This window comes from Schistosoma haematobium, chromosome ZW (genome assembly GCF_000699445.3).
Source record: "Schistosoma haematobium chromosome ZW, whole genome shotgun sequence".
NCBI lineage: Eukaryota > Metazoa > Platyhelminthes > Trematoda > Strigeidida > Schistosomatidae > Schistosoma > Schistosoma haematobium.
The window spans coordinates 76,219,028-76,242,501 of record NC_067195.1 but is presented as its reverse complement, the minus strand read 5'-3'; the positions used below and the strand labels follow the sequence as shown (position 1 = coordinate 76,242,501).

Here is a 23,474-nt window from a genome sequence, read left to right as displayed (position 1 = left end):
GTCACTAACTTCTAGTCTGAGCCATGTTGGTAGATGCAGACTACTTGGTTGGGGTCCGCGTGACTATCGTAACCAATGGTTGGAGACTCTTGGTGACATGGCTCAGAATCGATCACAATGGCGTCGCTGTATACACTCCCTGTCTTCCCTTAAACCAAGGGATTAAAATCGCTTCATATCTTTCTTTCTACGAACCAATTCTTTCTTCTTGTACTATATCTCTATATGTAATCTTTCTCTTACATATTACTACCTTTGACCTAACCACTGCTATGAATCCGGTGTTCATCTTGTTGTGCTGATGCGGTATGGCAACCTGGACCGATGCACATATGTGCCTGGTCCTACGTTGTAGCTGACTGACATGTCCGAACAACTTTACACTATTCTGTCTTAGTGTTTATTTATTTAATAACATAAACATTGGTACAAGGGGCACCAAATATGTATGCGCCACACATTTTCATTACCAATATATTTGTGTGTGGGCTATGATACTGCCTGGGTGCCCAGACCGAAGCAGGTGGTTTTCTTAGGGGGCCACGCCCCGAGCCTTGAACCTAAAGGTCTAACCGACAAGGCGATGGAGCATCATGAGGAGATGCTAGCCGGTGACCAACGATTGGTTCATACGCTATTTAATCCCAGGATCCTGGAGCCCATGTGCACCATTGGTTTGGGATCCGGTTAAAGCACCGGACATTCGCTTTTCGTCCTCTCAATTTTGTGAACAACACCCCCGCCGCGAGAAGGCAGTGAGTAGGACTTCCCTGGAAAGGGCTGTACACGCGTGGCCATGTGAGAGCATTTCGAAAGGGAGGGAGGGCCCACCCCATTCTCGGCCATACCAGGGCATTTGGGGGCCTGTTTTAGTGTTATAGTCACGAACGTTTTGCGACTAATAAAAGACTAAATACGACAATGAACTAGAAACACAAATTAGTATGTACTTACTGTAAGTACTCACGCCGTTTCAAGTAAATTGGTGCTCTACATGTTAAAACTTCAATTAGGCGAAAACGGATGAAAGCACTTGGGTTAAAGCTTCATTCAGAACTCAATAGTAGGGTGTATTTTAGCATCTAAAGTGTGTGCTTCATTTTACTAACTTAGTGTTGGACATGCTGAATCTTCAAACACTAATTTCTTTCGAATATTATCTCAAGACTAACTTGATGCGAAGTGAAATCTGGTTTCTACTGATCCATTCGACATAAAATTAGCCACTTGATTTTAAAATACCTTATTGTATTCGTAAATTCACTGTGACGATTGATGTGAGCTCAAACAATTCCTCTGATGGTCCTTACCAATACATTGTCGCTATAAGACTTTTATTTACTCCTTGATTTAGCAGAGAAGTGTTGTGTCAGTCGTCTGGTTTATTCAATTCACATGGATCCTATTCGCACAAAGAATCTCCTAGTCGTTCAGAATTTAAAAATACAAAACCTTAACTCAAGCCACAACGGTAAGCAAAATAACCAAGGCAACTTAAAAAGTTTTATGGTAGAAACTGGGTTGATAAAAAAATGTCAAAACTATGCACAAGGTGAGCATGGAATATAAGAGAAATGTGTGGTTTAAATCCGATTTTATGTAAAGTAATTTCAACATACGTTCCTACACAAAATTCCAATCATTAATATGAAACTGGAGATCATTGTCATTTTCGGTGTTTGTAGTACCTGGAATGGATTTCCTTGACCAACTTATTTTAACTGCAACATCAATCCACTGACCCAATAATCGACGACATTGTTCAAGAACTATTTGATCTGGTGATATACCAATATTCTGTAATTCTTTCATCTCGAATATTAGTCCCGTCCACCATGCATCATTATTGATACATGGTCTAAGATCATCATCAACTAAACTATTAATTAAGCCAATGGCATTATGACCTGTGACAGTTAAAATTAAGTTACCGGATGGATCTTCTAAATGAAGGAAGAATAAAGGAAGAATAGATAAGCTTCGGTATAAAATAAGAATACAGACGCTTTAACTTACCAAGAACCACACTCGCAAAGTGCTCTGAAAAAGATTTTTAAACAAGGAAAGATAATAAATATCTGGGCATTGAAAATCAAATTAGGACATTTACGTACGAGTGCAAAACATTTTCGCCGTAGATTGTAAGTGTATGGAAGCAAATCGTCTGACCAGACATGACAAAGTGAATTAGTTGGTATACAGTTACAATGACCTAGGATGAATTTTAGAAAGTATTTAAAAGACAGATTAGATAAGTCAACGTAAAGCCTGGCACGGATGCGTTGCCATAATATCAGCACGACGAGATGGAATGAACAGGATAATCGCATAAGAGATCGGAATAGTGTAGCAGCAATGACAATAAGACTGAAAAAGATGTAGTGGAAAGATATGTATGAAGGGATACTAGAATTCAACATCGAGAGGAAGACAAAGAGTGAATGAATCTGTGCCACTGTCAACGATTCTGATCTATGCCACCCAAAGTCTCCAACCACTGGTTGCGTTAATCTCGCGGACCCGACCACGTAGTCTAGAATTATCAGCATGACTCAGATCAAGTTAATTACTTCATGGACTGATGCCACGTTTCTTTTTAGCCCCCTAACTTAAAAACAAATCCTACATCAGATAACATTGTCCATCGATGTAGTTGGTGACAATGTACATGTAACATGTCCTAACCATCTCAGCTGATGAAAGTTCATAACCTCCAACGCGATTTACCAACGTCGTCTAGTACCATATGCTTAACTTCAGTAATGATAAATCAACCGTCCTACGAAATGCTAGCAATGCTCCGGAGACACCTACGCGTGTCTTTTACTTTTAAGAATAAGTAGTTATAGGAAAAGTAATATAAAACCCCAGTTTTCGTTAATTAGTTAGCATGGGAGAATTGCCATGTTCTGTGAAAATTAAGATATTGTCCTGTCCATGTTGGTTATCTATATATAGCACGTTTGATGGAACCATCATCTCTCCTACTAATCAGGATGTCAAGAAAAGGGAGTTGGTTGTTCTTCTTCTCTTCTTCACATGTAAGAAAAATGAGCTTTTGACTACTATTAAATTCTTCTAACAAGCGGTTTATGTCTTCACTTTTATCCCCTATGATTATTATGTCATCTACATATCGTTTATACAGACCCATCTTTCGAATTGAGTCTTCAACTAAATTTTCCACGTATCCCATGAACACGTCAGCCAGCAATAGTCCTAGAGGGCTACACATAGCTACACCATCTATTTGTCTGAAGTGTTCACCTTCAAATGTGAATTTTACATTATCTGTACACAATAATAATAAATCTTCAAGAATTAGTTAAATATTGCTAAATGCCACTTTAGTAGTTACTTATGATATTGGAATAAGTAAATTCAAATTAAAGTAACTAACAAGTGATAGGGTTTCCGTTTTTTACACTAAGAATAAACTTGTGTTGTTATATAATTATCTCACTCGAATGATACCAGAAAAATCGAAAATAGAAAACTTGCATCATCGAGCTAGCTTAATAATAGACGTTTGGTAAATGGGACTCTGAAAACTCTAAATTGTTCAGGGTGTTGAAGAAATTGTTTTTTAAGAAATAAGGTATAAAATATTATACTTACTCATCATCATCAGAGATACTGGAACCCCTGATTGAAAAGGAACAATTACTACATGTTAATAGTAAGCAATCTTTTAACGTTTTAACATCCAGTGGAGCAATATCAACTACTCGAGCACATAATCGGGTGTAAACAACATTGAGATCTGATGAGCTGAGTAGCAAATCAGTACAGGTTAGCCAACTGTCAGGAGGAATAGGTGGAATAAATTCTGTTTGTATAGGATATAATAAATCCCAATCACTGAGTTGTCTTTGCTTTTCGTTGACTACTACAGGAATATTGCGTATTTGTGAGATAGTGAGCTGCAAAAAAGAAAAACAACCACATTGAATTTTCACATGAAACATACAAATAAAATAGCATAAGTATTGGTTAAAAGCGTTTTGCCTGAAAATATACGTCTAATAAAAAAATAGACCGAAGAAAAATATGTGAATTCGTGGTATTGCTCAACCATTTTCCTTTATCTTTGAAGAGTAACTGACGTCTACTCGACACCGTTAAACTTCACTGGTCATGGCTTCTCACTAGGACTGCGAAAATTACCTATCAGAAATAGACACTAGTTAGTACATGATAATTACCAGTATAGAGGGTTCGTGGATGTCTCTGGATTATGTATATAACTGGTAAGTGAACTGTCAAAAGAATATGATAACAAGAAAATTTATTAACCGTCACGTAAGAATAAGGAGACGAATATTAAGATTATGGAAGCATACGTAATGTATCTGGCAAAAATGTAAAGAATAAAATTTCTGCCTTAACCCGCTTTTGTATAGCCTCTGCTGATGGACAAGGTACAGAAAGAGGTTTCAAAAAAACTTCTTTTGACTACAAAGGTTAAGTTTAGGAATTTAGATTAAAATAACCAGCAGTAACCACTAAGTCTATCGTCTGAATTAAGGACAATTGTGAGAGGAGAGGATTTCATTTTACAAGGTAGTACATCGGGCGGAAAACGAATTTCGATTGTTTCTACAACTCCGAATCTGAAATCGTTGGAGCGATTTCTTCACTTATATACCGATAGAATATTCAAAACCTCAGGGTCTTGGTTTACTCAGATATACACCATTCAATGCTATGAAACTCAAAACGATTGTTCCTTCGGTTTAAGTCCCGATGAAAGACAAAAACATGAATTCGTATGTGCGCACCTCCAACAAATCTAAATAACTACACCTGACTTTAAATTCGCCAACTGTCATGACTGATTACGAAGATTCGGCGTTATCAACATTTCGACAAGTATATCCAAAAGAAATCAAAGTATTACCATATTATTTTGAAAACATCTGGACCGGGAGAATAACAAAACACAGAGACCATAGCGATCCAATTTTTAGAATTGTACTATGGAATGTCCACATTTCCGTTGTGGAAGACATGCCTAAAACGGACAATGTGATAGAGTGATACCAAAAACGACTTAATCAACTAATTGGGACCGCTTATCTGAACATATGATGCTCTAAAAAAGGAAATGAGTTGAAAGTCGAACATCTCTTTGTGAGAATCCAGCAATAAGACTTAAAAAGGAAGTATTTGGAGGTAGCAGAACGTATTAAACTGGTCGTACAAAATTACAGAAACAGATCGATGCTAGATTGTTTGCGCGAAATGGCACGTGATTCGAACGTGAGTATTTAGACATATTAAACGATGTTATAAAAATTTAAGAGTGTAAGTAACATTTATGTCTATATTACTTTAAGAAACCACCATTTACACACTCGATCTTGACTTATTATATTTGCTCGGTCAGTGTTTTACTACATCATAAAATCATCCTTCGCAACTTTCTCGTAATGATGTGGACCATGTGTAACTTGCCTTTTTGCGAGCAGCCTTATCGAAGGATACTGAATAATCCATTTACAATCTATAAATATGTCGGAATACAACTTAAATATAATGAAAGCCAGGAAATAAATGAACTTACGGGATACTGTAGCTCGTACGGCAAAAGTTCACATTTTGGTTTAAGTAGTGGAGATCTTAAATTTATTCCACTTTTTAAATTGTCTAAGAGACCATATCTATTTGCTTCGTCTAATATGTTTGCATCGTCTCCCGAAGTGAATAATGTATCGTTCAAATAATTCATTAGTAAACATTTATTACCTAAATGTTTTATTCCACGTCCAAATTTATGACCGTTACCATGTAATCTTAATTGCAAGCCGCAAGATTGATCATTTTTCTGCTAAAAAAACAACACTTGAAACAATGTAATACTTGCAAAAAAGTTCTTAAAATAAGTTTAAGAACCATCCTAGAAAAAATAAAACAAAGCATTTGTATTATTTTTTTATGTTACTTATGTTGACTGCAATTTTGAATTGATGTTTTTGTCAAAAATTCATTGGTCTATAATTGATCCTTTTTCTATTTTAGTACACTTTTATTGGCATTACTTTCATGAACAGATTAAGTAGATTTATACACTTATTTCAGAATAATGGAGAAATATAGTTCCTATGGTTGTTTTTCATTGTGTTGGTTGAGTTCAGAGAACACAGAAAAATTACATTAAACTTGAGTTATCAACTTGATGTTTGGCGTATTGAATACATCTTTTCATGACCGTTCGGTATATGGAGTTAGCCTGGAATTAAGGAAAGTGATGTACTATACTGATGTGTCCTCAAAGTAACTTCCAACTAAACTCTTTTATATAAGTATTTTAAATCTATTTTGAAATTATGGTTTTTAAATATCATAGGTTGTAAGCAGCTGACGAGAACCAAACAAAATAAAATAAATTTATGCTATTCTGCTCAAATCTTTGTTCCTGTTCTCTTCAAGATTATAAAGGGGACTGTGTGTATGAAATTTCATATATGAATATAAATATTATTGTACATTAGAGTAAAGCCTGATGAGGATCTAATTGAAAACTATTTTTCCCTTATATATGTTGCTATAATTCACAATATGGGAGTTTTTAAAATTTTAGTAAAAATAAGAGAACCATCTACTTCTTACGGTGCCTCTGTGAATTATCTAATACAAATAGTTAGGACAAGTAAGTATATTGCGTAAAAAATAGAAATGAAAGACTCAGCGTCTGATATGCCCTCCGGATCGAAACCGGGTTAACTTCCACCTCATATGTAACTTCAGAAATAGTAAAATGATCAGGAAATACTCTCCACTTCTGTTTTAATTACATTCCTATTTCGGATGTTCGAGTGATCAAGACTAACGCCGATAGGAAAACACCTGGATCCTATACATTGATCGGTGCTTTGATCAGAATTAGGATTGCATCCAGTAGGTTGTTATTAGTGCTAAGTACACAATTTGCTTTTCTTCAGATTTCATCTTCAGGATGGTATGAACTAATCGTTTAGTTCTTAGAATTAAACAGAACACAAAAAAATATTAGAGTTGGTGTAAATGAGAATCGCTATACGTTGTGAAGTTTGAAATACACCAGCATTGTAGCTTGCTGTACGACAATGGCAAACTTTAAATAAGAAAGCTGTTATCAAGTGATGTTTGTGAAGGTTGAATAAGTGAACGTGGCAACAGTAATGTCAGCAATACAATTCAGAAATGTAATCTCATAAGCTATTCTTCATCAGTAAATCCTCACATTTATAAAAGGATTCTCAACTACTTGTTATTATGATCTTCCGGCGATCATTTTCGGAAAACAGTCCCCAAGTCATTCCACAACTCTGTAAATGTCTACGTCGGAATTCATGTTATTCAATGGAAATATTAACTTGTCAACTCGCAGACTGTGAGTAGAGAGAAAATTCAGCCTACATTATTCAAATTCTTATTGGTGGATATTGTCATGCTAGGTTAATTACTGAAAGATTCGATAGGGGGTAAAATTAGGAGAAATGACTGATGCTGTGATGCCAAAACCTCACAAGTTCTGACTAATGCAAACTGGCTTTCTACCATTCTCTCATGACAAGAACAGGACATATCAATAGATGATATTCAGAAGAGTTAAGATAAGCGTAGCAACGGAGTTGATAAGAATTAACCAATAGTAAAACTAACTAATTAAATGTGATAATTTGCCACTTTAACATTTGACTGAATTTTGTTATGTCCAACTGGTAATTTATTTTGGCATGACGTTCTGTTAAGTTCTGATAATTATTACACTTAGTTTTGACGTTTACGCAGCATAAAATTCGCTTTAAGTTATAATTATCTGAATGAAATTATTAATCTCTGTAAAAAAAGATGTATTTCTTGCAAGTCAGATTTTGTTTTCTTAATAGTTAGGGCCTGGTTTAAGAATATTGGGAGCATATTGTTGAAGAATAATGGAGAGGATTCACTGTCACATTAATATTTTGAACTGTGTAGCAAAAAGGTTCAGGTTATAACAGGAATATGAAAAATAGATGCAGTATTAGAATCAAAGATCAACGATTAAATGCGGACTAGACTAGCTGTCCAATCTCTTAAATATCCATGGTGATATTAACGATCAAAGATGTTAGGTGACAGACCGAAATCAGTTACAGCGTCGCAGATACAGATACTGTTCTCTAAAACTTGAATATTATTTTACATTTTTTTATTTTGTGAACCTATTCCTTCTTTACAGACTATATTGCTTATATATAGTGCTTTTGACAAACATATTGGTGTTCCAACTATTTTTATACATCTTGTTAATTTTATATCATTGTGTTGATGTAGTTTGGCAACTGGAGCTGAAACTCATTTATCCCTAGTCCTAAGTTGTTTTGAATAACTGACTTCTGAACCGTTTACAATGAACAATGAAGCAAATACGCTATTAAATGAAAAAGAAACTATTTTCAAGAGAGTAACCGGATCGATGACCACGAATATTATGCATTCGAACTGACCCACCGAACTATTATTTAACTTTATGTATGATTTTAAAAAAGGGGAGAAGCAGAAAATAACCATTGACTCACATTATTACTATTAATAAGATATGTTATAACTTCCGACATTTTCATAATACTTTGTAATACGAGTCTAGACAGCATAAAATACATATGTTTTCCTATTCCTCTCTGATTGATGTTTAGATGAAAGTATGAAATGGCTTTCAGTTATACGCAAGTTATTGAAAACAGTAATTAACAGGCTAACAACTTTAACCTAAAGTATAATTTCTATGTATACAAAATTGACGATTTTATAATATAACTCAATAAACAACGACTTACTCGACTACAACTAACATGCACATTATGAATACGTATCAAATCACCAGGTTTAATGTTGACAATCGGTTCGCTAATAGCGTATTCATCATAGATGGAAATTGGGACAGACCAATCACGAAAAGTTTCCATTGAATTAGACGAAAAATTTGACTTCAATACCTTATCTAAATCTTCGGTATATGTTTCATAATTCTTCACTATATTTTCATTCCATTGTTGTAAATTGTGTCCTGTTAAGGCAGCAAGATGAGGATCATGCTGAGAATAAGGAAGTAATTGAAGTAAATGGTCTTGAGAAAGACCAATAAAAACAGTATTTTGTTTATTATTAGATTGTGGTCCATCCCATATATATAGAACAATACGATTATCAATTTCCACAGAATTATAAATACTGATAATCTGGAAAAAACAAACATTTTTTGACAAGCCGGTTAATTTGTTTGTTACAAATAAGCAATAATATTATACATGAATATATACAAATCCACTTTACATTACAAGCATTCTATGGTATCAGAATTATACTGTATAATAAACTCCAGTCGCATATGATATAGACGAAAACAAAGACATTTTACTGAAACACTAATTTTAGGCTAATGATACTGTGCCTACTACTTGTATCTCAGTAATAGGACAGTATTTCGAACTCGCGACCTAATAGTGGGAGAAGGAAATATATAAATCAATACGATACAATTGTAGTGAAGGGAAGGATTTATAAAGATAATGCCACTCTAAGCACAAGAGATATGATGGAAGTACTTAGATATTCGTCATACCTCAATATGAGGTTGATTAGATATTTTAATTCAGCCAAAAAATTATAAATGGACAAAAAAAGCTCATTCTATCAGTTAATAGAAAAATGGGAACACTGGATTTCTCTGGTGAATATCATTATGTATTTTCAACCTGGATAATAGCCGTTTGGAAAAAATTAAAACGATTGCATGAATTTAAGAAGAGGATTATGAATAACGTTATATAATTGTTGTGATTACCACAAGAACTTGTAATCAATAAGATAGAATGGAGTCAGGGAATTCATCTGGCATATAACAAGAGTCAAACATTTATTTTGTGGGTCGACAGACTTGATTAATCGTAAAACATGTTTGCTTTTATCACTAATTTTGGCTTTTAGAGAACATGGTCTCATAACTTCTTTTGTGGTGATTAATCAGTCAAATCAATTTACAAATTATAACAAAATGAGTACTTACCTGTCCTTCAATTGTGCAATATTCTTCTCCATTCAGAAGATCAAGTCTTTTTATTCCAGATGTAATAGTTCGGCATACTTCATTACCACCTTGTTCGGCTGAAATTTGTATATTTTCCCTTTCAACTGGGCAGTTAGGAGAGATATACCACTCTCTTAAGCGTTCTATCACTCTCAGCTCTTCATCACCAAACTAATGTACCATAAAGAATATTTTTTAGAGATTTTAGAAACTGATTGTGAAGAACTGAATATTTTATTTGAGAAAATTATATCAGCCCTAAAGTGTTGGTTATTGACGAAATATTTGTACAATAACAAAAAGAGCTCGTTCGGTATTTGTTAATCTATATCGTCTAAGGCTTTTAAAGAAATTTTAAAAAATTTCAACTGATTTATTGTCGTTGGCCCCAGATTTCTGAAATTGACTAGGAAATTTTTATTGACCCACACATAATAATAGATACAGATTTTGTTGTTTAAGTTATACAGAATTACATATTTGTGGGGACAACTGTAAGGAGAAAACATTGAACACATAACAGCCTCAAGGCTTTATTCATTAGTGTTTTTGAAACAAACACAAGGAAAGATCTCGGCATAACTGCATGTATTATATATTTCAAGTGTTTTTTGAAAGTATACATTCAATAAAATTCTTTAAACAAATATTGAAAAGGTGATTATCTGACTGGTGCCAATGAATATTTAGGAATAAGACCTGACTGTTAGACCTAATATTTGGATATTGCATTAAAATGGTGAATGAAAGGTTAATAAGACTGCACTACGACACTATTATTGAGTCGATAAGCATAAACTACGAGTGGGAGTGATGAGTCACATTCACGCGATTCACTAAAGGTCTTTCTCAAAAATATTTTCTTTGCCTATCTTGAATCACGCATTTTTTATTAATCAGTTGAATGAGCGACGTGAAATTAACTGCTAAGTCTACATATTTAACTAATTCGGTGTAAAAGTAAAAATAAAATGTTAGATATAAGCTCCCACTGTTATTCGTTAACTTCTATAGATTTATAAACAGGGTAAAATAAATGAAAGATATTTTAGCAATCCATTGTCAACTCCGGTTTTATATTCATGTAATCCATATTTAATTTCGTAATTAATCGCTGGTACATCGCGTTAGTACAATGATGAGTCAAAAGTCCGAAGTGTTACCAGGATACGTTTATTTATGCATTCTCACTAAGCAGACAATCATGTAAAAGAAAGAAAAACAAATGCTGAAACAAGTTGGCATACTAGTCAACCCAAAATGCTAATCATTATAAGGGTTAATTAACTTAAAATAGTTCCAGAAGATAGACATTGAATAAGACACAAACACACACAAGAGCATGTAAGACGTAAAAGGACACGAATATAAAAGGCATACACGCACAAAAAGTCATAATCGCCTATGAACAGAACAGTCATCAGAATGGTAAAAATGACTTAATGGTCAAATGTCGTCTAAGTCAAGAAAGTCTATTCAAATGACAGAAATCATATAGGCGCATAATAACAGAGAAACTGCTACAACATAAACGGTTGCATTAAATTAATGTAGATATTTGAAAAGAAAAGGTCTATCGACAAAATGGGTCACTTTTTTCTAATTATTAACACATAACAAATTGATCCAAGAATTTCCATCCCATATTTATTTTCACTAGTGTTTTTAGTTGAAGGAAAGACAAGGAAAATACGGTGAACTAATTGTATTCTATTGGATTTATTTTTACCTTGCTAAAGTTAATAAATGGGAATTAGTTTGCATGGAATTCCATGTTTGTTAAAAACGAGGAGAAATTTTCATTTATCTCATCCTGAACAGTCCATTTTAGAGACAGTTAGAAATAGTTCAAAGAAGAATGTCATTAAAACTTCAGACACTTTTTATGATCTTCGCGATGTCATTTCCGATTAGAGGTTTAATGTCTTTATGAGACTAGATATACCACAAAAAGAACATCGAAAAACCTTAAGAAAACGTTATTCATGCAATCATTTTAGACTGGAATGTAGGCATAAATATTGGCCATGTGTATTATTTATTTATTTAAACACATTGGTAAAGGGGGAACCAAATACATATGTGCCACACAAATCATTTCGGCCTTCTTTTACATTTCTATTTCTAAAGATATAGATACTAAAATATCGGACAGTACAGAAATCTTTTGAATATTTTTTAAATTTTCCAATAATTGACAATGTCCAACCTAAAGTTCAATGAAAATCAATAACTATCGCCTTCATTAAAGATCTCTGTAACTTGTAATCAAGACTTATTGTCAGTTTAAGAATATACCCCTGCAACCCATTGAATGATAAGTACTTATTTCTTAAACTAAAGTTAACGATAAACACGTCACTATTGATATAGACTTTCCAGAAGATACTATCAGAGTGTGCACTGATGGTGTCGTTTAGGGAAACAATAAGAGGCTTTTTAAATAAATCATTTAGAAAAGAGAATAAGACCAATAAAATCACCCACATACGCTACAAATCTCTATTGTTTCAAGAACAAAATGTATACTCAATTTCCTTGAAAAGATACTTGTTTGTACATAACATGTAACCAGCAAACCACACCTTAGACTGCTTATGAATATCAGTAATATATCAACTTCCAATGACAATCTATCATATATCATTCACTTTCTATGTCCTTTAACTGAGAGTTATCAGTCAGTAACATTAATAAACAACTATTGTATACAAATTGATAATGTTCACTTACAAATAAAATTAACTCACAGTGCATCGAGTGTTTGATTTAAAAGGAGTCAATGGATCCAAATGAACACCTGAAAATACAGCTGCACTGAAACCTGTTGCACCATAACCGCAGCCTTGGTTTCGACCATTATATTGTTTTATCACAAGCCTATGCATAATGATAATATCTCCAGGACTTTGAATCTAAAATAAAAGTTTATGTTCAAAAAAGTAAGTTGAGGACTATAACAATATATAAAAATTATATGATGTGTAGTTGACATGATCGATTTGACTGATACGAAAATGGAAAACAAACTGCGATGAAAAAAACACGAATGAATAGAGAATACGAGTCCGTCCGCCAGTACTTTATTTCTCATTGGGCTGAGAGGATACAACATTTAGTAAGACTAAAGAATTATTTATCAAAAATGAAACTCGCTAAATACGTTTTCAACTAACCAAAAATTACAATAGGAAATGGTCAAACTACGTAAACTGGTTGGTCTAACAGAACAAACTATTAAACAAGATTATTCAGATTATGTTGCGACATGATTTAAGACCTGATGTAGTGAACCCGACCGTTGCTGCTACCTTGATGTGGTAGTCGGGCTGGCCTATCGTGATGAACCAATCGAGCTATACTGGCTGGAACGATCGTTCCTCAAGGTCCTACTGTGCCAGACAGGTCGTTTGAAGAGTGGTAAGACTAAAAGCAGAAAACCAGCCAGAGGGCTAAGTCGTACTGCTGATTGTACAGAGGTGTGACGGGAGTAAGGTGCTTCCTTCAGACAACCAGCAGAACAGCGATGCTGCCTTCCCACAAGGAAGAGCGGGGTTGTAAAATGTTGACTATAAAAATGCGCACCTCGCCTTATTCCACGGATATCCGTCTCCAGCAGTAAGGTCCCAACAAGTACGGAGCTAACATGGAAATTGCTCACAAAAAGGCTGTGTGTGATCGACGTCAAGAAGTTGTCCCTTGGGCACTGCGGTCACGCTCTCAGATCACTAAGACTACCTATAACCTGATTTCCTTTTCAGGTACCTCCATAAAAACCCATCCACGGTGTGGGCAACCGGGAACTGATAACCACCCTCATACCTCTAGCAACGAAAGATTACTGTATTCATAATCAATCCCTTTCTTCAATGCCTATTATTCCTCCTACCTCAAATTTCAACCCTAAAATTCCTCTTTTGGCTTCCTCCCCAGGTGGCACCATGGCCAACGATTCTAGTGCACGAAACACTGTTCCAGGTCTACTGAAACCTCGCTCCAAACTACAGATTGGAGCCTTCAACGTATGCACCATGTAACAAATCGGCCAGCAGGTCTCCTTGGTTAAAACCCTAGAATCTCGTACCATTGATTTATGCTGTGTCTCTGAAACACACATACAGGATCTTAGTGTGATCATTCAATCGACCTCACCTCACCAAAGCGGGGAGCCGACGTGACACGCCCACCGTTTATCTGGCGACCCGATGGCTAGTTCTTGTGGACTGGCTGGTGCAGCCATAGCACTGAGTACGAGGGCAGAACAAGTACTATTAGAATGGACTACCGTTAACAGTCGCCTATGTGCTGTACGGCTAAACAGCTCCGTAAGAACTCGGAAGGATAAGGACACACGTCGTCACCTTTCCGCCGTTTCTGCCTACGCTCCCACTGACTTCAGCCCGGATGAAGCAAAACGCTCAGACATAGCACTCGTAGCAAGTGACTTTAATACCCAAGTAGGTAGCTTAAACCAAACAGAAAGATATTTAGGTAGGTATTTTGGTATTCCAGCTCAACGAACAGATAATGGTGACCGTCTGTTGCAACTGTACTCAGACTATCTTTTATTTCTAGCAAGCACTAATTTTAAGCATAAGGGCGTCTAGGCACAGAAGAGGGTCGTTTAGGTGGCCGATGGAGACTAGTTGGTCGCAGGTCAGATAACGGAGACCGTCTACTGCAACTGTGCACAGACCACAACCTGTTTCTGGCTAGCACTAACTTTCGGCACAGTCATCGCCGATCTACCACCTGGCGTCCTCCCTCTGCATCCCAAGCCTGGACTCAGATTGATCACATCGCGATCAGCTACCGCTGGCGTGGTTGTGTACAAGACTGCCACTCCTTTTGGAGTACCTATCTGGACTCTGATCATGCTCTGGTCTGCGCCAATCTTGCCTTACTTTTCAGTGGCCAACGAAGTGACCGCCATCAACGGATTGATGTTAGCAAGCTGGTTGCAACTTCTGTTGCTAGTAAGTATCGAACCGAGCTAGTTTCTAGGCTAGCTACCATTCCACCGAAAAGTATAGATGAGCATTGGTTGCAATTGCGTGACGCCATGAAAATGGCGGGTACAGTCAGTTGTGGGTTCGCGAAACGTCCCACTTATAAGCACTGGGTTTCTTCAGGTTCCTTACAACTAATTGAAGCCCATCGGTCTACTCCGAGTAACCGTGAGTTTCACCACAGACGAAGGATGTTACGTAAGGAAATTGGGCAAAGCTTGCGTAAGGACCGAGAAGCCTGGTGGTCGGAGCGTGCTAATGAGCTGGAAGCAGCAGCTGCATCTGGTAACTACCGGAAGCTCTTCCAACTCACCCGAGCCACTGGTAGCAAGAAGTCTGGTGTGAGCGAAACAATCTGTGATGATGACAGGATGCCAATCACTAACATCCATCGACGTCTTGGACGATGGGCAGAATTTTTCAAAGGGCAGTTCAACTGACCTGCTGCCCCGGCAACATCGATCAGACTGTCCTGCCCTCCATGGCCGGTGACGACTGATCCACCAAATGAGGCGGAAGTCCGCAAGGAACTCCAACTCTTGAAACGCTACAAATCACCTGGCCCAGATGACTTACCTCCGGCTCTTTTTAAAGATGGTGGTGACTTTTTGACTAAGGAATAGACGACGTCGTTTACGAAGGTCTGGGAGCTAGAGAGTGTTCCAACATCATGGAATGAGTCGATAGTTGTCCCTATCTTTAAAAAGGGTTCACGTCGTTCCTGTAAAAACTATCGAGGGATAAGTCTACTTCCGATTGAGTCCAAACTGTTGGCTTCCGTCATACTTTGTAGGTTGTTCAAAACCCGAGGAAGATTGACTCGTGAGGAACAGGCTGGTTTTCGTTCTGGTCGAGGATGTATTGGTCATATCTTCAACCTCCGTCAAATGTTAGAACACCGTCATGCTTATCACAGGACAACAATCGTAGTGTTTGTTGACATCAGAGCTGCCTTCGATTCGTTGAACAGGACTGTCCTCTGGGATTGTCTATTGAAGAAGGGTGTGCCTGAGAAGTTTATTAACATCCTAAAAGCCCTATATACAAACACCTCAGGCAGAGTGAGGGCATACAACCACCGCTCTCCGCTATCCCACTAAAGCAGTGGGATTAGACAGGGTTGCCCAATCTCACCATTCCTCTTCAACTTTGCCAACGATGACATTCTGGAAACAGCTCTGATGGATGTAAGTAATAGTGGTGTGGATCTGTTGCCTGGAGAAAGACTTCTCGACCTTGAGTATGCGGACGATATTGTCTTACTGTGAGATAATGCCCAAGCCATGTAATCCGCACCTAATCAGTTGGCAATCAGTGTCCGTAGGAATGGTATGTGCTTTGCACCTTCGAAGTGCAAAGTACTTCTACAAGACTGGCAGGACCTTGATCCTGCACTCACCCTGGATGGTGAGCAGATAGAAGTAGTCGAGAAGTTCGTGTATCTGGGTAGCTGCATAAGTGCTGGTGGGGGTGTGAGTGATGGGATCAATGCACGTATAGTGAAAGCCAGAGCGGCTTATGCCAATCTGGGCCATCTTTAGCGCCTTCATGATGTTAGTCTGGCTGTAAAAGGTCGGATCTACAACGCGTCGGTGAGAGCAGTTTTGCTCTATGCTTGTGAAACCTGGCCTCTCCGAGTTGAGGACGTTAGACGACTCTCTGTGTTCGATCATCGCTGTCTCCGAAGGATTGCTGACATTCAGTGGCAACATCATGTCAGTAATGCAGAGGTTCGGCATCGTGTGTTCGGGCACAGAGATGATAATTCAATTGGTGTCACCATCTTGAAACGCCGACTTCGGTGGCTTGGACATGTTCTCCGAATGTCGTCCCATAGAATTCCACGTCGTGCATTATTTGCCGACTCTGGGACTGGTTGGAAAAAGCGGAGAGGTGGTCAGTGTATGACATGGTGTCGTGGTGTGAAAGAAAGCTGCAAAGAACTAGCTTCTGTTGGTTCTTCACGACTCTCTGGTTGGGGTCTGAGAGGTGGTGTAGCACATTGGCTAGAGACGTTATCAGATATGGCTCAGAATAGAAGCCAATGGCGATCCTGCTGTAACCTTCTTTTACTTTCTTCATAAAAAGTGGTTGTGTCTCCCTTACCTAAAGGTTTCTTCCGATTGTACCTTTCCGTTCCCCCATTACTACCACACTACCTTACACCAATCTCTTCGTTACTGTTCTCTTTTTTTACGCTCCTTACCTTTTTTTTTCTTTTCTCTTCGAATTCTCATTGTTTTGTGTGGCGCATATATATTGGCGCTCTCCTGTACCAATATTTATGTGTTCAAATAAATAAATAAATATCATGTGGAGCAACAAATTATTATTTGAAATTCGTCTACCAACATATCCAATTGGATCTATTAAAAAAATGTCAGCCCAAGATTTTGACAGAATATCATGTGGAAGTGCTCAAATATTAGTAATGCCGAATTCAGCATCAAAGTCTAAGAGAGATATGGTGAGTGGTGTGTCACTGTCAGAGGCTCGAGTCCAAAGTATACCATAGGTGTAAAATAACTGACACGGTCAAAATATTATAAAATCCGAAAAATGTCAGAACTATGTTTGCGAGCAATCGATTTTATTCTCTTAATCCTAGAATAGGATAAGTAATGTCAGAGTATAGTTGGACAGACAAGCTAGAACTACTACTCGATCAGAAAATAACAAACTCGTTCTTAAGTGATGTACATTGACATTGCTAATAAAATGGTACGAAAATCTAGTAAAAACTGACGAGGTTAGGGTAAGAATGAGAAGTTGCAGCATGAGATGCGGAAAGTATATTCTGCATCCCGATGTTTTGTCGCAGGTAGGAAAATCTCCAAGTAAACAAAAAGCACATTTATGGGAGGATTACTGAGTGAACAATCTCCATTTATTTGAACACATAAATATTGATACAAAGAGGCACCATATACATACGCGCCACACAAGTCACTTGATTTGTGTGTGGGCTGTGATACTGGCCGGGTTCCCAGACCGCAGCGGGTGGTTTTCTCAGGGGGTCACACCCCAAGTCTTCGACCTGAAGGTCTGATCCACGAGGCAGTAAAGTAACGTCAGGGGATGTAGTCCCATGGTAGCCGGTGACCAATAGCTGGATCATACGCCACTTAATCCCTCAGGACCCTGGATCCCATATGTACCATTGGTTTGGAATCAGGGTTTTCCAATTCACCGTTAAAGCGCCGGATATTCGCTTTTCGTCTTCTCAATTTCGTAAACACCCCGCTGCTAGAAGGCAGTGAGTAGGACTTCCTTGGCAGTGACTGTATATGTGTGGCTATGTGAGAGCATTATTTCGAGGGGGAGAAATAACTCGCCCCATCCTCAGCCATACCAGGGCATTTGGGTACAATCTAAATTTATAGCGCAGGCGAGATATCCGTCTATCAACCAAACGACGTCTCTACTGCGCAGCAGTTCATTTTGTCCTACTTTATGGCAGTGAAACACGGCCGGTAAGAGTAGAGGATATTCGTAGGTTACTAGTATTCGATCAAAGATGTCTTCCAAACACTGCTCGTATATCCTGGGACCATCGAGTAAGTAACACAGTTGTTAGGAAACGGGTACTAGGTAAGGATGGTAAATCAATTGATGAAGTAGTAAAACTTTATGGCTGGGACACGTGCTACGTATGCCCAACCACCGACTGCCCCGACGTGCGATGTTTTATGGTGTAGGAGAAGGTTGGAAGAAAGCTAGGGGCGGCCAGACCAAAACATGGCACAAATTCATGAAGTCACTGACAAGTGGACTGAGTCATGTTGGTAGGTGTAGACTACCTGGTTGGGGACTGCGAGATGATAGCAACCGATGGTTAGAGACCTTGAATGACATGGCTCAAAATCGTTTGCAATGGCGCAGGTGCACCTACTCTTTGTGTTATCCCAAGTCCTAATCTCCTGAATTATTCATGCCCTTTTTTCTTTCCAGATTTATTTCACTGGATTATACTCCTTGAATAACGTCTTCAAACCCTGGTGTTTCCGACTACTGTTTATATTCTTACTACCCTACCACTACGGGATTTGAATCGACAACTGCATCTCTGTGCTAATGTGGCATGGCAACTCGAACTGATGTACGTACGTACGGAGTTCTACGTTGTTACTGACTGACTGACAATCTGGTAACTAGTTAGCTAAAGATGGTTTGTGAAAATTCAACAGCAGAAATAACGTGGATGTGCCTACAATAATAACTAAAAATCGTTCCAAATTGATATTACAGTAATGCTTCCTTGGAGTAATTAGTAATCATACAGTGAAGTGATAATCAGTCTTTGTTGGCCGACAGATGTGACGATATGGATACCAATTAGTCGCATATCTGGTGATATTATTTATTTTATTATTTGGTAGAGCTAAAACTTTGCACTTTCAAGTAGGCTGATAATGAGAGTCTCTTTTGAAAAAAGATACATCAAATAAATTGCCATTTATCTGAAGAAAAGTTTTCAACGACATAAAACGAACTGTACCTGAGGTAAATTTCCTTCCGCATCATGGAAAACGATGCATGACATTTTATCACCGTTTAAAGAAGGATCAGTGATCGAAAAAAACAGTGAGTATGAAGAACCTTTGGTTTTTTTCGGTTTCTTAACATGTTTAACAATGGCGATGACATTGACACTGCCAGACGCACTTTTCAGGTCCACATATTTATATCTTGACATGCTTCAATTGTTTTTATCCAGAAACGATTGTTTTTATATTGATTAAAAGTACTTTTTTATATGAAGTCAACAGAACATTGAGTTGGTTATAAACTAATGTGTGGAATTCATTCATAAACTGACTTCTTTGACCAGTGCTAACAAAACAAATAAAAGGACGAAACAACAAAACTAGCATCGGTACCATTAGATAAGTAAAACACTAAACAGAGCAACAGGGAGATACGACCAATACGTTGTATTTGCTTAACTTTTGATCAATTAACTACAAGTTGTCATTGCTTATTCATAACCAAAGCATATTAATGCAATCGAATATGACAAATTTACATTCAACTGGGAAAATATAGTTTTGAGGTGAAAAATAGGAATTCATATCTAGATAGTTAAGAGATCACATTTGAAAGAAGTAAGAATTCTGAGTTACAATATCGTTTGGTGAATCGTAACCAGTTAATGTTACTCTGAAAGATCACCCCGAAACCTTTAATTATATAACCTAATGTAAATGAGGGCAAACCATATCTATTTATATAACACCCATATCGTTCTTGCAAGACCTCCGGAATAAATAAAACCAATGAAAACCGCGTGTACGTTGATATTTTGCACCATGAGGTGAATCTGTTATCTCAGGGTTTACCGTTACTAAGAAATTAACAGAACTTGTTGCACGATTGATTGGTTTTGTTGGTTTTTTGCACATAAGCTCTAGTTGACAAATAACATGTTGAATTAAAATTCCTTAAAGAAGTGATTTAATATAATTATATACTCAAACATCAATGGAGTTACTAGTTTTCAAGTATGGTGCATTTTTATTCCAGGATGACAAGTTTAGAAGCGTTAGTTATCCCGAAAAATGAACCAAATCTCCTAACCTTCACTAAAGCAATATCTTAAGCAACTCAAGTAGTTGATTGGGTTTCTTCGACTGAGCAAAAATAATCCAGTTTTATTGAAAATGTTAATATTATCGTTTTCTCAAATTTCCACTATCTTTTGAAAACAATTTTTCACTCACCTACTAAATGTAAGATACATTCCTGTTATAATTCTCTCTTACGGTTGTAACCAAGCTATTCCTATTGCTTAGTATTCTCGGACACCGATTAACTCGACAAGTCCCCAAATCAGAACACGGTTGAACAGGAAAGAGATTATATTCCAAATAACAAGGTTAGATGGAAGCAAGAAGCAAGTAATAAGTGCAATAGGGAAAACGCTAGTATATTTATAGCTTTTCACATGAGATTTCTAGTGTTCACTAAGTATTGGCTAACGCTGATTGGATAAGAATTAGCCAATCAGCGTGCAGCACAGCAATCGTGCATTGAACATGCTTTAATCCAGTCTACATCTCGCTAACAATTCCATTAAAGTCTGTCGGTTTTACTCCAAACGACTAAGAGTATGAATGTTTATCCTGGACTTCAAAATCTAAGTACGGGCTGAGATAGGCAGAGTACTATCTTAGTGCTTTTCCAAGAATTTCGTGTCAATGAAGCAGTAATAGTGACTTCTCTAAGATTCAGTCACAACAACTTGTTGTTAGCCAATACAAGCTCAAATGTTAAGGTAAAAACTCCCTACTTTGACGGTCGTAAACATTAACTCGACGGTATACCCTGATAAATTATATTGTTAACAGACGTTAGAGATAAACAGATGAAGATTTCTACTCTTCCTGCAGTAGCCGTTTGCATTCCAACCACTTTAAATAAAGGAAATTTGAGGAGCTTGAATATCTCTAGAGTTGATTTGAAAGTGACTATCAAGTATGTATTTCAGGAGAAGTTAGCTAAATATCTGGTGGGATATAAGAAGTGATCTCATTATAGTTTAACAAGGTGGTGTTTAGCTCATGGTTTGAAATTTTAAAAGCAATTGGTTATCAACAATTAAATGTTAATAAAACTCAACACACATGCATCCCAGTCTAATTTAATAGCTGTATGAATACTCATTACAATTGGGTTTAAGCAATTAGATAAACATTTCTTGTTGGTCGCGAGTAGTGTTAGGTATCGAAAGAAAGAGGGGTGAAGTGTTGGTTTTACGCAATTGTTGAATGCTGTTTAGCTACCTAACATACATGAAGCGTTATGGAAAAACAGAGTTCCGCTACGTTCAGCTGTATATTGTCAATAAACAGCATAGACACGATAACTAGCACCATAATGGAAAATTAATCTGGTACGTCAACAAAACAGTAATAATATCTCGCCTGAGGTGCCGCTTTCGTATGAAAGTTTTAAACATTAAAACCAATCCTAACTATAAATACATCTCTATATACTATCAAAATAATGGACCACGAGGTAAAAGATTTAGGTGACAATAATACTGTATGTGTATTCAAACTTTCTTGGATGGGAATCGCAAGCTAACTCTTATTCCAAAGTTGTATCTTTACCGAATCTACAAAGTGACAAGAGAGAAAAAGCCTAATCTCCAGGTTTTGAGGTTCTCCCCAAAGTCATATGAAAATTCGTACTCTGCCACGTTTTGGGTACTTCTCTAAAACAACTTGAGATTTTGAGGAAAAACTCCAAACCAGCTGGTCTGGGGGAAACTTTGGAGTTCTTATTGCATTTCCCTGAAATTTTATATTATGGCTTCCCCAAAACAGGCAGAATTTTCCCCAAAATCGGGAGATCGGGCTACACACTTCCACTAGAGGAGACTAGGTAAAGAAAAATGTCATGTAATACCATTAGCGCTACACGGTAGACCTACCAACTGCTCCCCATAGATAACAGGATAGGTCAAAACAACCGTAGTAAGAAAAAAGTTTTATGAGCTGGCCATTTTAGCGAATGAAAAGCTTTAGAGATAACCTCCAGAGAGTTTTGATGACCAAAGAAACAATTTCGATTTCCAGCCAATAGGAATGCAACTGACACGGAACGATTCACTTTGCTATTTGCGCCATCGAAAATCCAATATCTTTGTGATGAGCTCAAATAAATCTATATATTACTAACTTCCATCTTCTGGTTGTTCCGGTACGGTTTCACATCTTCGATAATGTCTCATGAGCTGTAATTTAGCTACTCAACTGTATCAGTCCTAATCATTTTGGTAGTCGTTTGTAGGTTTGTATATATTGTAAACGGAGTGAGTGCATTTGTTTCAGGGGATTAGAGTTTCTGAAACCAGGACCCATCACACAACCATGGATGAAGTTACTAATCACAATTTGAAAAATAAGAAAAGTAAAACCTTAGTGGTAAGAGGAAACGATTTTTCGAGAAGTAAATGCATAAATTAGTTAATTAGCAGTCCAGACAATGTCAGCAGACTAGAGCATATGAATTTGGAAGAAAGTGAAATGGTCATAAGCGAGAAATTAATGGGTCAGCATGTGGTGATAATAATAATAATAGATAATTTGAGAGACATGCATCAGGTACAGCTAATCCAAGATGAAAATGGTCATTTGTGGGTGTGTAAGTGTTTGTTAAGTCTCTTCTTGAAGTTATCCACTAAGCAGGATGTGAGCTATTCTGTTAAGAGAGCGTTTGTAGTGTCAGTTATTGTGTTAAGCCCATATACTTTATTCTAACTTTCGGACAGTACGATCTATTCATTCTATTGAGTCATATTTTGACCTTGTTAATTATTCGCCTATCAGTCTTGACTGTTTATATATGAGCGTATATGTGTGTACACTTCATATCCCATGTCTCATCACATGTCTTTAGTTTATTTT

General features: G+C 37.1%; 1 protein-coding gene across 2 annotated transcripts; it reads right to left on the bottom strand.

Annotated features, from left to right (window-relative positions):
* Positions 1–299: 299 nt before the first annotated feature.
* Positions 300–22,850, bottom strand: POT1_1 (3-ketoacyl-CoA thiolase with broad chain length specificity). Of its 2 annotated transcripts, XM_051212329.1 has the most exons (9): positions 22,499–22,850; positions 19,562–19,896; positions 12,805–12,969; positions 10,034–10,225; positions 8,805–9,206; positions 5,567–5,830; positions 3,619–3,923; positions 2,017–2,040; positions 300–1,978 (listed from the first exon to the last, which is right to left on the bottom strand). In XM_051212329.1, the coding sequence occupies exons 2-9, from the start codon at positions 19,757–19,759 to the stop codon at positions 1,624–1,626; spliced, it is 1,905 nt and encodes a 634-aa protein (XP_051072501.1). In that variant the 5' UTR covers positions 19,760–19,896; positions 22,499–22,850; the 3' UTR covers positions 300–1,623. The 2 variants fall into 2 exon arrangements, with proteins under 2 accessions (XP_051072501.1, XP_051072502.1); XM_051212330.1 differs by adding an exon at positions 20,784–22,279 and having other exon boundaries at positions 300–3,923; positions 5,567–5,827; positions 22,317–22,850.
* Positions 22,851–23,474: the final 624 nt, after the last annotated feature.